The 26,021-nt window shown below is 37.6% G+C and overlaps 1 protein-coding gene across 3 annotated transcripts in view; it reads right to left on the bottom strand.

Annotated features, from left to right (window-relative positions):
* Positions 1 to 22,611, bottom strand: part of TLK1 (tousled-like kinase 1) — a 156,685-nt gene extending 134,074 nt beyond the window's left edge. The window contains exon 1 of one of the 3 annotated variants that reach the window (XM_012650795.1): positions 22,572 to 22,611. Coding sequence is in view for 1 of the 3 variants with exons in the window: in XM_012650794.1 (XP_012506248.1) it covers positions 16,652 to 16,790 (139 nt within the window). In the remaining 2 variants the exon portion in view is untranslated. Of the gene's footprint in view, positions 1 to 16,651; positions 17,283 to 22,571 lie in introns of those variants that run through there. The other 2 variants (XM_012650794.1, XM_012650796.1) reach the window with 2 other exon arrangements.
* Between the last annotated feature and the right edge of the window lie 3,410 nt (positions 22,612 to 26,021).

Below are 26,021 nucleotides of genomic sequence, written 5' to 3' on the forward strand. Positions count from 1 at the left end.
AACAAGACTCTGTCACAAAAAAAAAAAAAAAAAAAATATAGAGCACAGAAACAGATCTGGATACAGACAGACACTTGATTTACAAAAAAGGCAGCAATACAAAACATTAAGGATAAACAATTCTTTTCAATAAATAGTGCCGGGATATGATAGCCATATGGAAATGAAACTTACTCCTACTATACACCATACAGAAAAGTCAATTTCAGAAGGATTACAGACCTAAGTGTGAAAAGTGTAATACTAATAATATTTCTGAAATATATCATATAAGGGTGGGACTTCAGAAATAGAGGCATGAGCAGCTCAGTGAACCATCTCTCCACTGAAACAAGCATTTAAAAATGAAAATTATTTTTTCTTAATTACCTATAATATTTAATGAGGTGAGAACAGCAAGCGTCTGTGACATGTGAGACACAAGCCACTTCTGTTCCACCCCCTCAACTCTGTGACAGAATTTCTATACAAGGCAGGTGCTCTGGGAGCTCCCCAGCTCCTAGGCTGGGACTACAGTTTCACTCTAGGAGAAAAAGGCTGCCAATATCTCTCACCACCCTGCCCCCAGCCCCTATTTCCATGTTGCAAAAGCTCTATTCCAGACAGGCATGGATGAGGAGACTGGGGCTCCCTTCCCCGCAACCAATCCCTACTTTTTTTTTCTTGATCTCCCTTTGAGAAAGAACCCCCACTTTTAAGGCAGAAGCTGTACCTCAGGTATGATAGGGTAAAAATGCTGGGTCCCAACCACTCATTGGTAAGATAGTGGTTCTTTAACAGGACAGGCAAGCTGAGAAGAATAAGGGATACCACCCCTGCCCACCATCTCACTCCTAGAGCAGTGATGACATTTCAGAAGTGATTTCCTGCCTCCACCTCCAGCTCCACTGAAGCAAGGTAGAGGTTCTGCTGAAAGGGGTACAGGGAGGAAGCATAGGAACAGAAAGCTCTGTAGTTCCACCTGTGACAATCAACTGTATTTGGAACAGATTAGGGAAGTTCATTCCTGAGGGCATTGTCAAAAACCATGGAGATCTAGGGAGTAAACAACTAAAACCTGCATGTTCCATAATAGTAGTAGCAAAAAGCAAAGCTGCAGAGCAGCTAGAAGTTTAACAGAGAAAACTAGGCAAGAAAGGTAGTAAGAGATAAGCATAAGATTAAAAGACTGGCAACACTTAGCTACTGCAAAGAGGCCTCACTTTAATGTGCTATGGAACAATTTTTGCCCCAGGAAGTTGGTGAACAATAAAGCAATGGGCAAGCAATTAGTGGAGGCTGACAATTGGGTATGAAAGCAATAGAGGCAGACCAGCAAAAAAATCTTAGTGGAGAGATCAGGGAAAGAGATGATCAAAGAGAGCAGGGCCAAAACCACAGGCGTCCAGTCAGGGAGACTGTGCACATGCCCAAAATAGCATCCTCTGAGCAGCAACAACAGAAGGTGTACATTGTTGAGGAAACAGACTTCACTGAACTATTCCAGCCAAGTCACCAAACAAATAAGCAAACAAACAACAGCAAAAATTCTCGGAGGGGTAAGGTATCCATACACAGAGTTGCTATATTATCTGAAGTGTTCAGTTTTCAATCAAATACTTTGAGACTTTCCAAGAAACAGAAAAGTGTAACCCATACACAGGGAAAAAACACAGGCAATAGAAACTGCCTTTGAGAGGGCCTAGATGTTGGATTCAATAGACAAAGAATTCAAGCAGCTATTATAATTATGTTCAAAGACCTAAAGGAAATCATGTTTAAAGAATTAAAGGAAGGTTTGATGACAGTGTTTCATCAAATAAAGAATATCAATGAAAAGATAAGAATTATAAAAAATAAATATAAATTCTGAAGTTGAAATGTACAATAACTGAAATTAAATATTCCCTTGAGAGACTGAACAGTAGATTGGAACTGGCAAAAGAATCAGAATCAGTTCTGGGTATATCAGAGAGTAATTAAAATCTACGTGAATAACAGGCTGCGCATGGTGGCTCACCCCTGTAATCCCAGCACTCTGGAAGGCCAAGGCAGGAGTATCACTTGAGGTCCAGAGTTCGAGACCAGCCTCAGGAAGATCGAGACCCCCATCTCTACTAAAAATAAAAAAATTAGCCAGGCAACTAAAAATAGAAATAAAAAAAATTAGTCAGGGGCGGTGGCTTGAGCCCAGGAGTTTGAGGTTGCCTTGAGCTAAGCTGCCGCCACAGCACTCTAGCCTAGGCAACAGAGCAAGGCTCTTGTCAATCAATCATTCAATCAATCAATCAATAAATCTACATGGAAAAAAAAAATGTGTGCCAGCAAACATAACTACATAGATAATTATAAAAGATAGTATAATTGTACAGTCTTTCTTAACTGATTTAAAAAGCAACAGCACATACAATGTGTATGTAACTGGGCCTACAACATATATTATATTGACGATAATAGCACAAAGAAGGCAGTGGAGTAACTTTATTGGAGTAAGGAAATGACATCAGATGGTAAATTGAATCTACAGGAAACAACGAAGAGAAACAAAAATAATAAATAAGGTTAGTACAGCAAACTACAAGTATGTAGTTTCTTCTTAGTTTCCTTTCTTAATTTATTCAAAGGACATAAAATTATATACAGCAGTAATCATAAAAATATTTTTTGGGTTTGCAACATATAGCAATATGTATAACAAAAAAGGACAGGATAGAAGAGAGCTATGTAGTAGTAAAGTTTCTAAATATCACTGGAATAAAGTTAGTATAAATCTGAACTAGAATCTGGTAAAATATATAATATAAACCCTAGAGCAATCACTAAGAAAATAACTCCAAAAAGTTTTAAAATCATAATCAGTAAAGAAATAAAAATGTTATACTAGAAAATATTCATTTAATGCAAAATAAAGGAGTAAAGGAGGAAGAGAGACAAAAGAGACATGAGACAATATAGAAAAAAAATAAAATGGCAGACATAAATTTAACCAACATTAAATATGAATGGATGAAATAATACACTCGAGAAGCAGAGATTGTCAGATTGGATTTAAAAAGAATAAGATCCCACCAAATGCTTTCTGCAGAGGACACATTTTATATTTAAAGATTCAAACAAGATGAAAGTAAATGGATGGAAAAACATGTACCATGCTAATAGCAATCATAAAAGAGCTGGAATTAATATACTAATACCAGACATACTTTAAAAATTGTTTAATGTTTTCAGAGGTAAAGAGGAACATTTTATAACAATTAAAAGGCCAATCTCTCAGGAAAATATAACAATTATAAACATATGTGCACCTCATAACATAATATGCACCTTATGAGACCAAAAATACATGAAGCAAAACTGACAAGACAATCCAACAATAGCTGAGAGACTTTGATACCCTATTTTCAATAATGAATAGAAACAACTAGGCAGCAGATCAACAAGGAAATAGAAGACAAACACTATAAACCAACTAAATTTAACAAACATCTAGAGAATATTCTACCCAACAATAGAATATATATTTTTCTGAAAAAGCACACATGGAATGTTCTCCAGGATAGACCACATATGCTAGACCACAAAACAAAGATCAAATTGAAAAGGACTAAAAGTATACAAAGTATGTTCTCTGACCACAATGGAATTAGAAATCAGTAACAGAAAAAAATTTGGAAAATTCACAAATACGTAGAAATTAATATAAACCTAAATAACCAATAGGACAAAAGAAATTAAAAGGGAAATTTTAAAATATTTGAGATGAATAAAAACAAAAACACAACATATCAAAACTAACAGAGTAATCTAGATCAGTGCTTAGAGGGAAATTTACATCCTTAAATGCATATATTAAGAAGAAGGACGGGAGCATGGCTCATGCCTATAAACCTGGCACTTTGGGAGGCCAAGGTGGGAAGATCGCTTGAGGCCAGGAGTTCAGGACCAGCCTAAACAAGAGTGAGACCCCATCTATGCAAAAAATAGAAAAAATAAGCTGGATGTGATGGTGCTGGCCTGTAGTCCCAGCTACTCAGGAGGTTGAGGCAGGAGGATGGCTTGAGCTCAGGAGTTTGACATTGCAGTGAGCTATGATTGATCATACCACTGCACTCTAGCCTGGGCAACAGAGATGAGATTCTGTCTCAAAAAAACAAAACAAAAAAACCCCCACACACACACACACACACACACACACACACACACACACACTCCCTACTAAAACAGACCGTTCACCTAAATGCCTGACAATTACAGCAAATTCATAGATTACGCTCTAGATCAAGAGTCAGCAATTGCACTCCAGCCTGGGTGACAGAGCGAGACTCTGTCTCAACAACAAAAAAGACAAATGAGCAAAAGATTTGAACAGGCATTTCACAAAAGGTATTCAAAAGACCAATAAACTTTATTTTAACAAATTGATTAAAACATCTCTGGTCATCAGGGAAATGAAAATTAAAACCACAAAGAGATACCATCTCACATCAATCAGAATAGTTAAAATGAATAATACTGACAATTCCAACTGTTGATAAGGATGCTGAACAATGGAAAATCTCATAAATTGTTCGTAAGAATGTAAACTGGTAGAACTACTTTGGAAAACTAGCAGTATCCACTAAAGGCAAACACACATATAACCCATAACCCAGTATCAACAGATATTAATAGTGCAGGAAGAGAAAGAAAAATAGGCTTGTGACAGTATTATTAGTAATAGTCAAGAAATGGAAACAATCCAAATGTCAACCAACGGAGTATATAAAATGTAGTACATTCAAAGTAATATTATAAAGCAATGAAAATGAATTACAGTTTCAGAAAGTAACATGGTTGAATCTTACAGTTATGTGGAGCAAAAGGAGATAGACACAAAATACATACTGTGTGAATCCATTTACATAAAGTTCAAAAACAGGCATGACTAAGAATAGTGGTTACTTTAGGGAGCAGGAAGAAGGTAGCAGGCCATAGGGGAAAGAAAGAGGGCTTCTGAAGTGTTGGCAATGTTCTATTTCTTGTCTGAGTGGTAATTACACAGGTCAGAGTTTATAACTCAGCATTACCTTGTGTGCATTTTGTTTTTTTTATGCTTCATTGTGAAAAGCAAAACACCACATAAAATTTAAAAATAAAATCAGTTGAATCACAGTAAAGTATTAATTCTTGAACTTCAGAGGGTAATAACTTAAAGATTTACATGCTTAAAAATATCACAAAGAAAAATGGTACTGAATTCAATAAAAGTATAAAACCTTATACAATGGAAAATATTCAAATACAGAAAAGGAAGAAAACATGATGGAAGAAATGGTTTTATCAGACAGTGCAAGGATTGACATCACTACCACATATTCCTAATGTCTAAGATAGAGACTGCAAGAAAAACTAGCAATAGGCTTTTGATATTAGGTTGGTGCAGAAGTAACTGTGGTTTTAGCATTGTTGAAATTTGCCGTTTGATACTGGAATACATTCTTAAATAAATGTGGTTATGTTATACATCATTTTAATGCATACTTCTCACTGTGTTTTTTTTGCTAATGACTTATTACTTGCTGTTTATTTTGTATTTATTTTACACTATGGAAATGATGTTAGACAAAAAGCAAATTCGAGCAATTGTCTTACTCGAGTTGAAAATGCCTTGTAAAGCAGCGGAGACAACTCACAACATCAACGCATTTGGCCAGGAACTGGTAACGAACGAACAGCGCAGTGGTGGTTCAAGAAGTTTTTTGCAAAGGAGATGAGAGCCTTGAAGATGAAGAGCTCAGTGGCCAGCCATCAGAAGTTGACAACAACCAAGTGAGAACAATCATCGAAAAACTCAAAAGAACTCAACATCGACCAGTATTTGAAGCAAACTAGAAAGGTGAAAAAGCCCATAAGTGGGTGCTTCATGAGCTGACCACAAATCAAAAACATTGTCATTTTAAAGTGTCATCTTCTCTTCTTGTACGCAACAACGAACCATCCCTCGATCGGATTGTGACATGCGACAAAAAGTGGATTTTATACGACAGCTAGCTCAGTGGTTGGACCGAGAAGAAACTCCAAAGCACTTCCCAAAGCCAAACTTACACCACAGAAAGGTCATGGTCACTGTTTGGTGGTCTGCTGCTGGTCTGATCCACTTCAGCTTTCTGAAACCTGGGGAAACCATTCCATCTGAGAAGTACAGTCAGCAAATCGAAGCAATGCACCAAAAATTGTAACGCCTGCAGCCGGCATTGGTCAACAGGGCCCAATTCTTCCCCACGACAATGTCCGACCATGTGTCACACAACCAACGCTTCAAAAGTTGAACGAATTGGGCTATGAAGTACTGCCTCATCCACCATATTCACCTGACCCCTCGTCGACCAACTACCACTTCTTCAAGCATCTTGACAACTTTCTGGAGGCAAAACGCTTCCACAACCAGCAGGATGCAGAAAATGCTTTCCAAGAGTTTGTCAGGCCGGGCGCGGTGGCTCACGCCTGTAATCCCAGCACTCTGGGAGGCCGAGGCGGGCGGATCGTTTGAGCTCAGGAGTTTGAAACCAGCCTGAGCAAGAGCGAGACCCCGTCTCTACTAAAAATAGAAAGAAATTAATTGGACAACTAAAAATATATAGAAAAAATTAGCCGGGCACGGTGGCTCATGCCCGTAATCCCAGCTACTCGGGAGGCTGAGACAGAAGGATCGCTTGAGCCCAGGAGTTTGAGGTTGCTGTGAGCTAGGCTGACGCCATGGCACTCACTCTAGCTCGGGAAAAGAGTGAGACTCTGTCTCAAAAAAAAAAAAAAAATCACAAGAACTAAAATGATGAAAGTAGCAATTTAGAACATCATTTGAAATCTACCTCTGTCAGACACAACTCTGCTAGAATTCTTCAACAGGCCAGAGACAATCCATGTAAATCAAATGTGCTCTGGCCATAAGGAACATTTATCCAGATAGTACTTGTTCCCTATTTTTCACTATATAAGCAGAGATGAAAACATTTAAATTCTAGCAGTAATAGTTAAAACACAAGCCAGGTACATGCCTATAGTCCCAGCTACTCAGGAGGTTGAGGCAAGAGGTCTGCTTGAGCCCAGGATTTCAAGGCTGTAGCACACTACGATCATGCCTGTGAAGAGCCACTATACTCCAGCCTAGACAACACAGCAGGACCCCATTTCAAAAAAAAAGTAGGGAAAAAAAAACATAATGGGCTGTTAATATGCCATGCATTCCTCACTTAATTCTTACAACCTTGTGAGGTAGTTACTATTACTATCCCCTCCTACAAACAAGAAAACCTATACTTGAGGCATTGAGAGGTTAAGTAACTTACTACAATTAAGTGGCAAAACCCAAACTGGAACCCAGGTCCAACACTATGTGCTTGAAACTATTATGTTACATTAACTTTCTGCATAATAATGTTTTTTTATACATGGTGTTAATATCCAAAAGGTAAGCCTAATATTGTCAACTAGGTCAGAGAAAGAGACACTGGGAGGAAAGAGAGCACAGAGGGGGAGCTTGCATTTATTAGACTTTTGGTTTCATTGTTTAAATCTATAAAATAAAATTTTAAAAATAATGGGAGTAAGAAATACCCAGAAAAAATATGATAAAGCAGTTGATAAACTGGATTACATACTGGTTCAGTGTCAGGTTTTCAACCCTTTGGTTAAGTGTAAGGCATATGTTAATAATATGTAAGCCCAGTATAGTATTTCTAGGATGGGTTGAACCCTACCTAGTTTATACCCATCTCACGTATTGCTGGCATAATAGCTAAATACAAGCCTTTAAAAAAATAATTTGGCAACATTTATCAAAAGCCCTAAAATTGTTTTAAACTCTTTGCTCTGATAATTCAGTCCCTGAAAATCTCATATTTACAAAAAAAAAAGCTTTTACTCAGTCACTATATCATTATGTAAACTAACCACAAAATGAAAATTAAATAGAAATAACATAATGAGTCCCTATAGTTGTCAAATTGTTTTTTGTTCACCATCATCTCTTCCTCAGGAAAACTATACCTCATCCAATCCATGTGATCTCAAGGGGACTATCTGTCATGGCTTTCTGTGGGTTCCCCAACTCACCCTACCCATGCCATAGTGGCTGCCCTTGCTGAGCCTGATCTCCCAGGTCACGATGACTGGTTATGAAACTGACAACTAGAATAGATCACCCTCAATCCAGACCTGACATGTGGACACCAGGAAAGAGCTCTCTTTAAAGTGTGGTTGCTAAACTAAAGGTTATATGTCCAGGGCTCCAGGAACAAGAGGCAAGAAAAACTCAGAAAATGAGGCAAAGAAACCCAATGACATTATCTGAGATCTTGGACCTACTTGTTTCCAAAGCCGTTGCATCCTCCTCCACACACAATTCCCAGTTATGTGAACCAATAAATTTGTTTTTTAATTTAACAAAGTTGTGTTAAGTTTTTACAACATGTAACCAAAAGAATCATGACTAACACACTAACCCAAACAATGGTTAAATAATTATAGTACATTCCTTCAATGAAATAACATTGACAGAATAGTTTAACTGTTAAGAACATATACTCAGGAGCCTCATCTGAATCCCAGCTCTGCTACGTATTCTCTATATGTTCTTGTGTACATTACTTAACCTCTGTATGCCTCAATTTCCTCATCTGTAAAATACAGATGAAATAATCGTACTTCAAATAATTGTTAGGAGAAATAAATGAGTTACTATTTACAAAGTGCACAGAACAGTGCCTAGCATTAATAAGCATATGTATTTTTAAGTAAATGAAATAAGTAAAAAGAAAAACAGTATATGAAGTTGACCAAACCATATAATTACACTGATGTTTAAAAAAAAAAATGTACATGGAAAAGGTAAAAACTGTATTTTTAAAGAAGCAAATACAAATCATTTATGAAAAAAGAAAAAAAAAACTAAAACATATCTCTAAGTCTCATAAGACAGTATGAATATGATTGGCTTCACAAAAATCCCTCTGACCTCCCCCAGTGGCACTACATTCAACCTCAGGAAGCATTTACATAAAGTGTCAAGTGGGAAATCATGAAATCACACGATGTATCACATTTAACTACAGCAGCACTTACTAGGGAAAGCTTAAGAATTTAAACTAGAAGTTTATTTTCTCCAGCTAATTAGTTTGGAAAGGCAAGGAAAGGCACGAATTTATAAGTATAACCAATTCTTAACAATCCATATAAATGAAGAGGAACAAATATCATAAGTCATCCAAAAAAACACTCATATTTGGCTTTCTAATGAATTTGTAGAATATAATAACTTTTATTTAAGTACAGGTTAACTTGCCTTCTTGAAATTCACAAAATTTCAGACCTACAAATGAAACCACATTGGGAAGATTTAATTGAAGTTTCACAACCTACCACCTGGGTCCGCTCTGCACATCTTTCTACTCCATGCTTTGAATTCCTATCAACCCATTCAAATTCTCTCTGCCTCTCAGTAGGTTTGCTAGATAATACATGTTACCAAGAGATTTTTTTTTTTTTGGAAGCAATAAATGAACTAAAACTAAGTGTTTTAAAAAATACTTCTTCATAGATGAGCTAGACTGGGCATCAAGCCTTGTTCTCCTTCCCATACTGAATACTAAATAGCAGAATCAAAGATCTACCACTAAAGCATCACAATTTAGTTTAGAGCCTTATCCATCAGGTTATAAGGTCTCCAAAATAAATAGATTGCTCCTGTATGGACAGTGGGAAATTCTTTGTTCGAATTCCCATGTTTATTTGTTATGGTTCTGTTGGGCTCATGAGGCCAAAATATTAAGATAAATGGAATTCCAAATTGGATTATCAAACATAGAAATAAGATTTTTTTCATTAATGTCTAACATTTTCCATGAAGGGACTAAACTTACCTAAGAAAAAATGAAATGTAAGATTTGCACAGCTGGTACAGCTTTCTATATTTGGTTGTTGGGTTTGGAGGGGGGGTGTTTATTTTTAATCTTATCTTCACACATGTATAAAACTCACACAAAAAAACCCTTAAAAACTTAAAGATAAATTGAATGAGCCTAAAAGGCTGATTAGTATATTAAAATTTAGGAAAAATGACTACAAAATTATTCAAAACCAAATTTTCATATTTTGGGCAATATACTCTAGTCATTCAAATACACAGACTTGGTTCAAGTCCAAGCTCTATAATTTACTACTCTAGGTCATACTGTGCAAGTTACTTCACTTCTCTGTGCTTCAGTTTCGTGTGTAAAATGGGAATAATAATTGTATCTACCTCACAGAGTTATGAGATTAAATGAATTAACACATGCAAACTCAATAAATTTTAGCTATTATTGTTACTGTTATCCATGTCAACCTTTAAAATATAACTTGCCTAAGAATTACTAAAATAAGCATCTTCCTGGGTTCAAAATATGTGCATACCAAGATATATATAAAGTTGATTTATATATATATATTTATATATATAAAAAATAAAACTCTTAGTTGAGTACCAACTCTTAGAGAACGTCCTGCTGCATGCTGAAAATATGGAAATGAACAAAACATAGTCTCTGAATTCAAGACCTTTCTACCTAGTAGGCAATATAAATAAAATTATAATAAAAGGTAGCATAATAGAAGTGCTATGGAAATAAACAATCCTATGGGACACTAAAGAACACAAGCACCTAACTAGGGGCAAGCACAGGGATCCAAGCCAAGATAAACTCCAGAAATATTTTCTAAGGAGGGAATCACCTAGGTATTTCACTTCAGGGTATGACATTTTTATTTATTTAATTTACATAGTTTTTAATATATTTATAACAGTGTTTTAGTATGTAGATCATTTTAAAAGAACAGGACTACCCAGCACACTATTTACCATACTCATAAATAAACTTAAATACCCTTTGGTAATAATGAAGACGATAATCTTCTTTTAGCAAACTAAAACATAACCTTCAAAAGGTTATATAGCTTCTTCAAGAAACATTTGTTTTACCAAAAGCTACAAACTTTCCCCTAGTAAATTACATTAGGCCTAATGTCACAAGAATGATGATATTTTTTAGCTGGAAGAGACCTCTGAGAGCTTCTAATCCAACCCCTTCATCTCACAGATGAAAAGGAGCTGCAAAGTATAATGGCAAAAGCAATAACCTGAGAGGCAGAAAACTAAATTTTGGTCCCAACTCTTTTACAGTGAAAGCCTGGGAAAATTATCTAAGTTTTCTCATCTGTAAAATGAGAGGTTTGTACTAGATTGCTTTCAAGGTCCCTTTCAGCTCTATAATTCTGTTTATGAAACTGAAGCAGAGATAAGCAACTTGCCCAAGGTCACACAGCAAGTTAATGGCAAAGGAAGGACTACCTCGGACCCCAACTACAATCACTTTCTCATCTATACCATACTGTTCTTCCTATTTCATAATACAATTCCTCCAATTTATTCTAAGATTCTTAGAAATTATTAACAAGCATGAAGGAATTTATGATACTAAATAACTTATTTCTGTGGCTTCTCTATAGAAAATGAACTTTAAATCCAAATGTAACAAGTACTAAGGGGGCTCAAGCTGGGTGTTCCTTACTAATCTTATTAAACTGAACTCAATAAAGTTATGAGAATTTATGCTTAACTTCCCATCACCTAAAAATTCAACTAACATAAGAGATTATGTTCCATATAAAATTAAAATATGAATTGTTATAAGTAATGATAAATATTACATGTATAATTCTCTAAATAAGATGAGAATTAAAATTCATTTTATTTATGTCCTGGTTATATTAAATATACAGTTTCAAAATTCAAGAGAAACCAATTTAAATACTTTTCCTTCTTGTTCCCGCTTTTCAGACTCTCTAGCTTTAAAAACATTAGAATAGCTTAAGCATATTACTCCTGAAATTATACAATTACAAACAAAAGACTATACAGACTATATTCATAGTTTCTCTTTCGAAATTGAAAATCAGCCCCCCACCATATTCTAAAACTCTATGTTCAAATATATTACAACTCTACTAAACTGTATCATAAACAGCATTTGGTTCCCTAAAATGTCTTCAAGGCTTATTATATTTCACAGGGAATTTACCAAAATTTCATGAAGACTGATCTTGTTGACTTCAGAAAATACAGGAAAATCCTTAGAGGAAAAGCACAACGAAAATGCAGAACAGTAATTAAATCAATAATGGTTTTATACTACTGACCTGAGACAATAGCCAAAAATGTTAATGAGCATTTAAGTACAGTATAACTATATTTAGGGATTTTTTTTAAATGATAGAGGGCTTACGTTTTTTAAATGGATGCGACCTTAAGTCACTTAATCCACGAGCACCCATTATAAGAATCTACAGAACTTAACTCCATCTTCCCAAAAAATAAGTCCCTGTAGTCCACTTTAAATTCTTACAGACAAGTATCTCCTTCTATTGTTGCTAGTTTCCATTGTTGGTCCACTGTTCCGAGTCTAGTTGCAATATAGTCCTTACATTCTCGTCAAAAAATCATACTGAACTCAATCTATGTCCATCCAATTTTCACCCACTAATTTGCCTTCTAAAATAGGAGAATGAATGAAATTATTCTCTTTTCTATTTATGTTTTTGAAATATCTGAAGACAGTCATCATGTTCACCACCCTTCAGTTTCTTCTTTAGGCTAAATATATGGTCCATAGTCCTGTGGATCCTAGAGACACTTGTGGAGTACAACACAGTTCCACATTGCAAGTAACCTTTTTAAAAAACTGCCACTTGTTGAATTTTGGTGTAATATCAAAGAATAATACTCACTCTGAAAAGGCTATTAAGTACTTCCTTTTCCAACTATATACGGCTATGTGAAGCTGAATTCTCTTCAGTTATCGCAATCAAAACATCACAACAGACTGAAAGCAGCAGCAAAATCTAGTTGTCTTCTAGGAAGCTGGAAATCAAAATGATTTGCAAAAATATAAAACAATGCCACTAGTCTCACTAATTTTTTAGAACATATTTTATTCTTCATAAAATTTTATTTAACACATTAGTTTATGATTTTAAATAAATTAATATATTTGAAACATCATTTAATTTCTAAAATAACAAATATTAATAGATATAATTCACATAAACAAAATCTCTTTGGGGTCCTCAATAATTTTTAAGAGAGTAAAGAGGCCCTGAGACCAAAAGGCTAAAGCATAGCCAATTTCTCATGAGATTTTCAGATCTCTGTCCTGAGTTTTTTTCTCTCTCTCCTCTAATATGTAAATATGCCTCTCTAAAGGAGGCACCTACCACGTATCTATTTAAGAGCTAGAATCCTTAAGCATATAACCCCGTCCTCCTCTGGCTCTTGATTTCAAGAAATTAAAGACCTGCTGGGCCATTTGGTACACCTTTATTTTCAACATCTCATTATTCAATCGTCTGGAGTCAAATACTTTAATTCTATCTAAGGAATGCAGTCTTTAAATATGAACACAGAAGAGAGTAACAGTTTAATTGTCATGCCATCTTTTTGACGAAACTACTTTCACTATTTATAAAAACAAAAAAAAAGTAAAGCAGATTATTCATAAATGACAGCATGGCACAGGAAAGAAAATGGCAAGTATTTTGTACAATCGATCATTTGATTCTTAGCAATAACTCATTCAAAAGTACCCAAGTACTGATATGAGAAAAAAACCATCTGCTTATCTAGCCAATATGACACTAGGTTCCCAGATTTCAACAAAGCAAACTAACCTTTATTTCAAAACTTTCTTAATTCCTTAACTCCTCATCCCCTTAATCACAGGATTATAGAAGACAAAATGGGATAGAGATTACAGGTTTAAAAGATCCAACAGAAAATCTAGAGTTACACTGAGCACCTCAAAGAGAACTTCAAGACTGATAAAGGAAAAGCTTTGGGACCCACAGGAAAGAAAGCAGTCTATACTGCATTTATCATATAAATTCCTAAATTCTAATAGATTCCTAAATCTTATAAAGCTGTATTTCATATGTAATCAAATAAAACTGTATGAATATGATAAGAATTAGGTAAGGGAGGTGGAAAGCCAAAACACAGAGCACCAAAAATAATCAGATTATAATATTAGATTTTTGGTTCCAAATATGTCAAAGCTTCAAAATAAGTAACTTTTACAGATGCTTATGGCATATCTTTAAACATAGCCCATTTTCGAAGCAAAGTTTGCTTAAAAGCTCATCACATATATTAATATTTATATATGCACATATACACGTGTATCTCTGACGTTTAAATTTTTCTATTACTATATACGTCAAATTTTTCAAGAAACAAATTTGTTCTCTTCTCGATATGTATATTTAATAAATTTAAGTTCCCTTAATATTAATGGTGCTTACCAGAAGTCAAAAGTCCCCTAAAATTTAAATTTATGTAACATACTAACATGTATACCTGGAAAAGATGCTAAACACTTGTTAAAATAAAAACTGGGATTCCACTCAATAGAAAATATCTCCATTATGATACTAGGTGCTACATATATGCAATTCCTGTTACCATTAGCGAAATCTAAGAACACAGCGCCAAGCTTCAAAATGAATATATAAACCTAGAGAGGATTAACAGTTTTAACATGTACGTTGGTTGGTCAAAAAGAAATACCCCACCATGGCCATACAGGTACTCGGTGTAAAGTATAACTTTCACAAAAGCATGTCCTATTATTTCATGAGACTCCCTACTTTAGGTTACATAAAAATCTATTGTAATCTAAACTGCTGGAAAAAAATCTGGTTATTTGGAAGTTGAAGCTAAATTATTTCAAGTCCTCAAAATTTTCAAACATCAGAAAAAGTGGAGAATAGTACAGATGAGAAGTTTCTTAACTAGAGTTGAAGTAACCGCAGAAATTCACAATCCAGATTTTGTGGCTCCCAAATTCCCAATAGACGTCAACAGATAATTCAACACTATGTCCTCAGTATAGATCTAGTTCAGGGTCTGACTCACAGTAAAGGCTCAATAAATATTCAACAAATGAACGATATAAACGTAAACCCTTTAATAAGAAACGAAATAAAATTGTCTTTCAGAACTCACAACACTATCAGTAAGCATCTTAATGAAACTACAGACAAAAGTAGAGGCATCTTAAAAACATTAACTGCTCTATTTATAAAATACATTTTAAAATATTCATTAACAAATTTTCAAGGCAAAAAGAAAAACCATCAGATGTACTAAATTTGCATTATTCAATAAATAAACTTTTATCTTCTAATAATGAAAGCTCAGTGTTGGGATGAGATGAAAGGAGAAAACGTCAGTGAATGTATTCGGCATGTTTAATGGATGCCATACATCAAACCTTTCCACGAATTTTCTAGAGCATATTCATGCCAATCTTTGAGCCTATTGTCACTTTCACACATGCTCACAGGAACAAAATGACAAAGAATGCTATGCCTGAACCACTGGCTTCAGGGCACAAAACACTTGATTAACAATTGTCAATGCTCTGAATAGTAAATATCGACAGATATTTTCAAAATAAGTAATCCCACCGATTTCTACATAAATCGAAGCTCTTGGTTTCTTTAAATGATTCACGACACTGTTTGACTCTCAGACATTTTTTTTTAAATGTGCCTACAATCTCCTTGTGTTAGACAACTGGGAGTGAACAACCCATTTACCAATTGCTGATTAATACCGCTACGCGCTTCCCAGACAAAAGAGCGTTAAAAAAGATTCCATGTACATTTATTCTTCTCCCATAAATGCATGTTCTCCCAAATTTCATTTTATGTCGCATACTTAAAGTTAAATACAGCAAGTTGAAATTTTAGTCTAAAGCACGGCGGTGCCTTACAAGCTGTGTAACTGCTACATCTGGTGGCAGCACACTTGCTTGCAAGAAGCCAGAAAACTTAGAAAACAATTGTAACTGATTTGGTGCGTGTTTGCAGTAACCTTTACGCAGGTATTTCCCACAAAACCCACGACCCTGTCACAGAACAGAAGCCTGCTTGCAGTAGAGAAGATAACGCACAAACACGCAGGAGGCGATGGTGAAGGAGAGAAAGTTGCAACCATCTGGAGGGGTGGTTTTAAAAGCCTGCCCACGAGTCAGTCTGTCGTTTGAATTGCTCTAGGGGGCCACACAGGGGATCAAAGTCTGCCTAGATAATTTCAGCGTCCCCACGCAAAGGGCAGAGACCCTGCAAGCGAGGGGCATCCTCCAGGTCCCGGCAGCAAAGCTCGCAGAGCCGGGACCGCCTCTTTGGGAGGAGTGCGCGGGGGAAGGGGAGGGGGCTCGAGGACGAATGCTCCAACGGGAGGGAAAACCCACCAGAGACCGGAGGCCAGGAGGTTAAGAGTACTGAGTGTACTGGCAAATGGAGCAGAAAGGGGCTCGCGTCCGGGGGGAGGCCTCCCACCCTCGCAGGACTGGCACCTAGGGGCCCGAGGCGAGTCTGTGAGCCTCGCCCCGTGCCCACCAGCGCGCACCCCCCGTCCGCCTTCTCCGCCACCCGCGAACCACCACCCACAGCCACCTCACTACCTCCCGGGAGCCGGGCGGCCTCGCGTCCACCTCGCCACCATCCCCCACCCCGGGGTCGGGCGGAGGAGACCCGGGAGGTTCCGGGGCCGCGGCGTGGACTGGAAGCCGCGAGCGGGCGCGGGCGCAGCGGCGCTTACCTTCCCTGGGCCTCCCGGATGGCGGCGTGTGATTCAGCAGGGACCTGACCGCCGCCGCCGAGCCCGGGGTTGGAGACGTGGAGAGCTGGGACCAAGATGGCGGCCCCTCCAAACTTCCACTGCTACTTTGGACACTCATCAAGCTACTTTCTGGGAACCCGACTCCCCCCCTGCGACGGCAGCGGCGGCAACGGCACCGGCACCCGCCTCCGTCATGGCGGGGGCCGCGCTGAGGGCGAGCGAGAGAGCGAGGGCAGGGAGGGGAGAGTCAAGGGGATGGGGGAGGAAACTGAAAAGAGAGGAGGTGGGGAGGGAAGAGGTGAGGGAAGGAGAGGGGACAGGGAGGAGGGAGAGGGGGAGAAGCGAGGGAGCGGGCGGGCACGCCGGAGAAGAGGCAGAGGGAAGGAGCGCGGCGGCGGAGGCGTCGAGGGGGTGCCCGCCAGAGCCGGGGTCGGAGTGCGGGCGGAGCGCGGGCTGCGCCGGCCGAGGAGACTTCCGCGGGCGGAACCTGCCGGCACCTCTGCAGTGCGTCGGCCCTCGGCGTCGCCCGGGTGGTGGCGGCGGGCGGTGGGTGGCGGCTGAGGCGGCGGGGTAACCTCTGCATCAGTTACAGGCGGCGGCGGCGTCACGCGCCGCCTGTGCAAACACTATCGCGAGGCTCCTGCGCCTCCGGTAGCGGCGGCGGCGGCAGCGGCGGCCGCGGGAGCAGGCTTGGGGGAGGGACCTGCCAGGGGCTGGGGGTGTGGGGAGGGAGCGAGCGCGCGAGGGAAGAGACGCGGGCGCCGGGGCGCCCCTGGCGCGCCCGCTGATCGCAGCGCGGCGCGGGAGCCCGAGGCCGACAGACTCGCGTGCGCGGGGGCAGCGTCCCCGCGCTGGCCGGAGGGAGGCGCGCCCCACACGTGCCCCCGCTGCGCCGCTCCGGGTCCCGCGCCCCTGCCACCTGACTCCCCCTCTTTCCCGCGGAAGCGCGCCTGGCTCCTGACCCACACCCAGCCTGGGGAGAAATGCTTCTGCTCGCGCTCGGCTGTCGCTTCTCTGGAGTTCGATGTGATCGTTTCTCAAAATGGAACTGAAAAGTTGAGAGTTGCTTCTCTTTTGCCCCTCTGTACTGTGCAAAAAATCCTGTGTGCGTCTTCCCGTCTGCAGAATGGGAGTAATTACGGAATAAAAGAGCTATAAAATACGTTGGGGGCAGGAGCTGTTGGGAAATAAAACTTTTTCACGTTTTCTGAGAAAGATCTTTAATAAAGAAATTAAAAATTAATGGTGTTGTAGACTGTAGTACAGCAGTTCTTTGTTTTAAAACAATGGGAAATTTAAATAGAAATGTTTACTGAATTCACATAGTATGTGAAAACTGTAAAGTCTTCATCTTGTAGAAGAGGGTATGGTTTCTAGAAATTTCCAATTTGCTTCCAGTGCTGCTGCTCAGTCCTGACTACAAAATCCCAAAACAAATTACAGCATTTGCTAAAATTCATAGATAGACAGAAAATTTCTACTCACCATACACGTACACACACACCAGGGATTGGGCATCTTGTACATAAAAGAGAAGTCTAATAGTTCAGGGAAAATACAACAAGGTTATTGCTCTCTTTAGAAAACCAAATTGAATAGAACACTAAAAAGATTATGATATAGAGCAACTGCACAGACCTGAGGAAATAGCGTGATTACCAGGGGGACAAAAATGTCATTTCTTTCTTTTATTTTTATGACTCTGCATTTCTCATAGGAATGTTTTTTTAGATAAACTATCATACCATAATAGAACCTTGGTTGTCAGTTATCTCCAGAAGTAATTTTAGTTTTCATGTGCTTCAGATTCTTTACTGAATTTTTAGTCATGTCTGCTTTTCAAACTTAAGAGGGAGATGTCACAAATTAAGCAACTTTATGCAGGTATAAATGACATACAATAAAATGCACATATTTACAATGTACAAAATTTTGATGTGTATACACCCGTGAAACCACTTCCACAATTAAGGTGGTGAGTATATCACCCTCCAAAGTTTCCTCTACCCCTTTGTGGTTCCTCCTCCACTCTACTCCCATTGCTGGGTAACCACAAATCTGCTGCCACAACAGAGTAGTTCGAATTTTCTAGAATTTTAGATAAATGAAAGAGTACAGTTTGTACTCTTTGGCTCCTTTCACACAATTATTTTGAAAACCATCCGCAGTGTTGCATTTATCAATAGTTCATTTCTTTTTATTTCTGAGTAGTATTCCATTGTATGAATATACCACACATTGTTTATCAACTGTTGGACATTTGCATTGTTTTCACTTTTTGGCTATTATGAATATTGCTGCTATGTACATTCATATACAAGTCTTTGTGTGGACCTATGCTGTCCTTTCCCTTGGATACAAGGGACTTTACCATTAAATTTTTAAACCAAAAGTACATGCACTAGGGGGGAAACAAGTTCTATAACAACGTGTAGCTAACTATGCTCTTTCTGTATTTTTAAGGGTAAGCTTAGTCAGCAGATTGTGGTAAAAAGAGCATAGGACAGAAAGGAAGTTAAGAAATTTGGTTATTAGTCTCAGCAGGTAACAATCCTTGATTCAATTTCCTCATCTATCAGAAAGAGGTTAGAGTCACTGGGTGATCCCTAAAGGTCCTACCAATTCCAAGACATTACACAGAGCTCAATTCTTCTCAAAAATAGTAAACAAAGCCCAACCAAAGAGGTTTGTTGATGTAGGTTATCTTCCTCCCAACCTTTCCAGAGCTTTAAGTTACCTTGATTCCAAGCCATATTACATTTTATGGAGATTTGTTCTTTTTATTTTAAACGGTAACTAGAGGATCGTAGCACATACGTAGCACATAATCAAATTATTTTAGATATATTTTTGTTGTGGGTGCTGCCTTAGAAGGACAATCACATGTTTGATTCCTGTTTTCTTGTAGCTTATGATAAAGATAGCACCCACAGACTTATAAAAAGACCTCTACCCGCAATAGGGAGCTATTTTAAAAAACTGTGGCTTAGCTTGAAAATGTAATGTCATGCCATCATTTAAAATCATGCCTTCAAAGAATACTGAAGAATACAATAACATTTTCACACTGTAGTAAGTGAAAAAGTGGGTATGATCCCAATTTTTTTGTAAGTATGCATAAAAAATAACTGGAAGGATACACCCCAAAAAGATAATAATAACTAGCTTTGGGTTGTGAGATTACATAATTACTATTTCGCCCTTTATGCTTTTCCAAATTTTATACACTGAATCATGTATTTCTTTTTCTATTCAGAAAAAGTTCAATAAATACTTTTTAAGTAATTTAAGCATAAAAAGGGCCTCTGGACACAAATTGTGCCAATACATAATTTTATACAGTGATTACATCAAATAAATGAAAACTTTTAAATGGTAAGTAGAAGCTGCCCCACACCTTGCACATTTACTAGTACATAGGCATTCAAAAAATGTCTGATGGAGAGATCAGATGGCTAGAGTGACAGATTACATGATAGGAAGAGACAGAAAAGTCAGGAGAGTTCAGATTCAAACGAAAAGGAACACCTGCCACTCTGTGGGAAAAGAGAAATCTCAAGAACAAGAAAAGATCGTTGGAAGGAGGTTTTTGGCAGTCTTCCTCGGGGAACTATTCCCAGAGGGAAAGCCAACTTGAGAATACAAGAATGAACTGAGCAAGCAAAAGGAGAAGGCAGTAAACCTGCCTAGGAAGAATTGGGAAGAGGCTGGGAAGAATGTTCTGTGGAATGAGTGCTCTGTGAGGACAAGGACTTAAGCCCCAGTACAGTGCCTGGCACAGACCAACAGCTCTGTCAGTGTTTGTGGAATGAATGAAAAATGAGCATCCGTGAGCTGGGATACACGTGAGGGAGCAAGGTAGGAGAGGTCTACAAGGGTCTCCTGATGGAAGGTCAGATGCAAAAGGGGGAGATCTGAGCCCTAATCTATAGGATGATCATAATTTACAACTATGGTTATTTTTTTGTTGGTTTTTTTGAGACAGGGTCTCACTGTATCACCCAGGCTGGAGTGCAGTGGCACTATCATAGCTCACTGCAGCCTGGAACTCCTGGGCTCAAGCAATCCTCCTGCCTCAGCCTCCCAAGTAGCTAAAACTATAGGCACATGCCACCATGCCTGGCTAATTTTTTTATTTGTTATAGAGACGGGGTCTCCCTATGTTGCCCAGGCTGATTTCAAACTGATAGCCTCAAGCAATCCTCCCGCCTTGGCCTCGCAAAGTGCTGGTATTGTAATACCTCATGTGTTACATGAGGCCAGGCACATGAATCACTGCACTTAGGCAACTACGTTTATTGAACTCCTTTCTACTTATATACCATAGTAAAAATATTTACAAAGCATTCGGGATTATAGATACAATAAAATACATTTTATACGTCTTAACATTTGATTCCTTCTAAATTCAAGGAAAAAATTAATGTTGAAGACACCTATGCTCCTTTCCCACAAACCAACAAAAAAGTGAGCCAGAGACTAGAATAAGTGCCCTTTCTAAGTACTCCCATACAGTGGGGTACTTAGCCCTGAGAGCCAATTGTGCACATGGCTTCCCAACCCAGTGTTCAGTGACATTACAATTGTAGCTTGAAATCAGCTATGGTGAGAGTATTTACACCTCCAAAGTCAGCAAATACAAATTGGGACTTCTTTTCCTCCATCAAAGCCAGTTATTAAGCATTCACAAGCACACCACTGATCCCCTACTATATTTAGCATTGTTGTACTGTTCTCTGTTTCCCCACCTTGGCTAAAAACCTAGGCAGGGCAAGGATCCTTGTCTGTAATGTTTACAGTTGTATTCCCAACATCTAGCACTTGCCTTGCATGTAGTTGGTTCTGAATACATATTTACTGAGCCAATCAATTACCCACACAGCTGGTTAACAAGCACTTGAGCCCCCTTTGCTAACCTGCTCATAAACATCTGGGTTGGTCATCTAGCAGAGGAAGAGAGGGTCAAATGCTCCACCACCCTCTCACACTCATCCTTCAATGGCCAATGTTTGTGGTTTGGCAAAGTTCACTGACCCTTGTTAGGGTTGCCAGATAAAATATAAATTTTGCACAGGCCATACTTATCCTAAACATTATTTTAATTTGAAATTCAAGTTTAAGCACCCTGTATTTTAATTTGCTAAATATGGCAACCCTAGCCCTTTTGAACAAAGCAAAAAATAGTTCATGAGGTAGTAACTAGTAAAGATGAAGATACTATGACCTGGCAGTTCCATTCCAAAGAATATACCCTAGAGGAATGCTGGCCCATATACACCAGGAGATAAGAACAAGAATGTCCACATCACTATTGTTTGCACTAGCCCCAAACTGGAAAGCATTCAAATGTCCATAGACAAGAAAATGGATAAACTACTAGAGTATGTCTATTCACACAGTGGGACACTATACAACAATTAAAATGCTCTCAAGCATAATGCTGATTAAAAAGAACAAATTACAGAAGAATAAAATAAGTCTGATTCCATTTAAAATATTGAAAACCATTAAAAACTAAATAATATATTATTCAGAAATATATATTAATATGTGATTATTTTTGAAAGAAATATTGAAAATTATTGAATTTTCGATATTGAATTTCAATATTGAGATTATTGAAATTTTTGAAAGAAAATAATGATTTTTGAAAGAAAAAAAATGGGACTGAGAAACCAAAATCAGAGCAGTTATCTTTGTCAGGGAAAAGGGCACATGAGATCATGGGGTCTTATAGAGACTTCAAAAACACTGCTAAAAGCACTACTTGTTAAGTTCACTGGGAGAATAGGGATTTGTTTGTCTTTTTCTTTAAACTACATGTATATATTAGATCTACTCTTACGTGTACAAAATATTACAAATGTTAAGGAAAGTGATGGGCCTTCTTCATTCTTACCTGAGTGAACTGAGACGTCGACATGGCCTCCACCTCCAGATGTCGATTTCCTTCTTTGTCTAAATGTATGCACACAGATCAGAGCACCTATGATGCCTGTTCTACCATCTCAACATACCACTTCTATAGTCTTTCTGATGAAATGCTTAGATAAATGACTGCATTACAGAAGAAGTCTCATTTCATCAAGTTTGCTCTACGTGCACTACACAAATCACAAAGCTGCTGCTTGTAGGTTTTGGTTTCCAAATCCCTGTAGAGATGGTTCCAGGGTTTTGTGCATAATAGACATGGTTACACTTTCTCTGCTCTCTCTAGCGATGGAAATGTTTTCTCTCAAGTTTGTCAACCCATATGAAAAGGAAAAAAAAAATCCTTGGTCCATACATTAGAAAAAGTGGAATTACTAGATTCTCAAAACAGATTTATCTTGCCTGAGGTTAAAAAATTGTAACTATCTTCAGAGCAATAATATCCCCTCTCCCAAAGCACACTAGCAGCTTTCCTCCAAGGACATGAGTATTACGAAATGTTTACAAAAACAAAGTACAACACGCAAACAGTGCTCACATAGCAGATTTTAAATCAACAATGTACCTCTTAACAAAGCAGGCTACTTTGAAAAGTAATTAAGAAAACATATAAAACCATTTATAACCTAGTGTTGCATTTCACTTAACCTAATTTTACTGATTAAACCAAACTACAAATTCATCACATTAGAGGGAAAAACAAAAATCCCCAAAATCTTACCCTGGACTTTGTTTATGCAGCATGAATTTTTTTGTAAGCGAAAAATTTGGTGTTTCTTTTTATAAAAAATAATATCAAACATCCTTTATTTTTGACAATATCTTTTCAACTCCATGGTTTACAGACTTTTGAAATTGCTTAATGCTTTCCCAGCAAACAAAAAATAAATGCCAAATCTTTCTTAATTAGATACATGTCAAAACTAAGAAGAGACATATACAACCTCATACATATTTAAAAACTTTGAAACAATACAAAAATGTCAAATATTGATGAGAATTTCTTCCTCTTCTTCGTCTCAAAAAAGCAGTCAAATGCCACCATGAATTAAGAGGGGAGGCTTCCGAGCTGCAAGTGATATTTTGTTCCTTGATCCAGGTGCAGGTTAGAAGTATGTGTTCAGTTTGTGAAAATTCATCAAACTGTAGATTTACAATAAAAAGAAAAAAATTTTTAGAAAAGTTAATCTGACATTTCGATTCTGAATATTTATACACACACACACTCTCTCTCTCTCTCTCTCTCTCTCTCTCTCTCTCTCTCTCTCAAGGGAAAATAAATTTGTTATAGTTGCTTAATGAGAAAATGAAAACTATTAAAAAAAGAAAAATGTTATTAATAGAGGGGAAATGAATGGTGGTTTCTCATGGAAAGGGGAGACAAAAACAATGCCTTAAAAACGGTAAACATACAATGAAATTCCCAAAACTGCCACTATGAGAGTCCTCAAGTAAATATTTATATACTAAACTGCTGTTCACTTTGGGCACTTAGTAATGAAAGTTGTTTGGGGATGGCTTATAACCTACATAGCCACCAGTTTTGGAAACAATTATCAACTGATAAACATTTGTTTCAGGAAATACTTGTTGAGCACCTACCATGGGTAAGGCAGTTTGCCAGGTGCCGTGGGAGTGAAGAGATGAGTCAGATATGGGGCTTAGAGGTGATGAGGAAAGAACAGTCGGGCAAATGACTACCATCCAAAGTAGAAAACCACCCATGCCAGAAGTGAAGTATAGATAAATGGATGGGAAAATTTAAAGGCAGGGGAGATCATATTTGAGGCTTCCTAAACCAGGAACAATTTCAGCTGGGACTTGAAGAGCATCAGTGTTCTAAATTAATATTTCCTTTTCAAGAGTCAATTCTTCTCAACTTACTCATCAGAGTCGGAATCCATTCCATACAGCAACTTAAGACGCTATTTTTTATTATGTCTTAAGTTTCATATAGTCGTGAGTTCCTAGTTCTATCTTTGGTTTTTTTTCCCTCTTTTTTCCCCCTTATTTAGAGGCCTCAACACACTTTCAAATCCCTCCTAGAACTGCACCTTTTAATTTCCCATAGGCTTCTCCTTGGTCTTTAGACCAAAAATGGGATGGGTTGGGAGAAAGCAGGAACATTTATACGAAAACATTTTCCTCAGTGAAACTAGGTCACCTACTATAGGAAAAAACCTAATTAAGTCAAATAAAGCATTAATTTTATTGATAATCAAGTAAAAAGCATATCAGGAACATCCTCCCATGGATTTGACATAATTCCATAAATCATAAAATGATGAATCACTGAATCATAAAAAGAACTCATGATTTGGAAGATAGGGGTTGGAAAAAGTTTGTGGAGATGTCTAAAACAGACTTTCGCTATAGATATAAGTTGATATAAACATTAATAATAGGAGATGAATTGATGCTAAGTCTAAAATGCTAATAGAACTATTAATATTACAATAATATAGTTATATTGAGATTTTATCTATAACGGTGGGATTTCTTTTGGAAGAAATTAGTAATATGGATCAAGAGTTCTTTAAAAAAATTTATTTTTTTGACCTTACTAATTTTAATCTGGGAATCTACCTAAAGGAAATAACCTTAAATAAGGAAAAAAAATGTACTTTTTCTCTTTTTACACACAGATAATTCTATTCAACATTATTTATGGCAACAAAAAAATTGAAAATAACCTAAATGTACAATAATAATATGGTAATAAATTATGGCTCCTCTACCTTATAGAATATGATATGATCATTAAAATGTTTATGAAGATTTTGTAATTATCAAAAGCAACTAGTTTGCTTATAAGAGCATTTCAGTGAATAAAACAGCAGGTAAAAATTATATATAATATAAAATGTGTATGATGAAAAGGTTGAAAGGAAATATACCAAAATATTAAGAGTGGTTGTCTTCATGTGATAAAAATGATAGCAGATTTTTGCTGCTGGCCTTTGTACTTTTCAGTATTTTCTGAATGTTTTATAGGAATGCAATTACTTTATGGAAAGAAAAACTGTATATTTTTAAATGACTGAGTTTACTACCCCAGATTAAATTAATAAAGACCAACAAAAAGGAGGATTAATAGAGGCTGGGGGAAGAAAACAATGTTTGGTGTCTCCTCTTCCACAGAGAGTCAAATGTTATTGTTTGGCTTTTTATTGGTACAATTAAAGGTAGATTTTAAAAATACTTATGGAGATCTCTCAGGAACCCACTAGCAGAATCAGAGGAATGTCCACCCTCAAAAAAATCACAGCAGAAGATACAAGCAAACAAAACCAAGTCTTCAGAATAAATGACAAAATTGAGGCTGGGCACCATCGCTCACACCTATAATCCTAGCACTGTGGGAGGCTGAAGCTGGAAGACTGCTTGAGGCCAGGAGTTAGAGACCAGCCTGAGCAAG

Source organism: Propithecus coquereli, unplaced genomic scaffold, assembly GCF_000956105.1.
Source record: "Propithecus coquereli isolate 6110/MARCELLA unplaced genomic scaffold, Pcoq_1.0 Scaffold34, whole genome shotgun sequence".
Taxonomy (NCBI): Eukaryota; Metazoa; Chordata; class Mammalia; order Primates; family Indriidae; genus Propithecus; species Propithecus coquereli.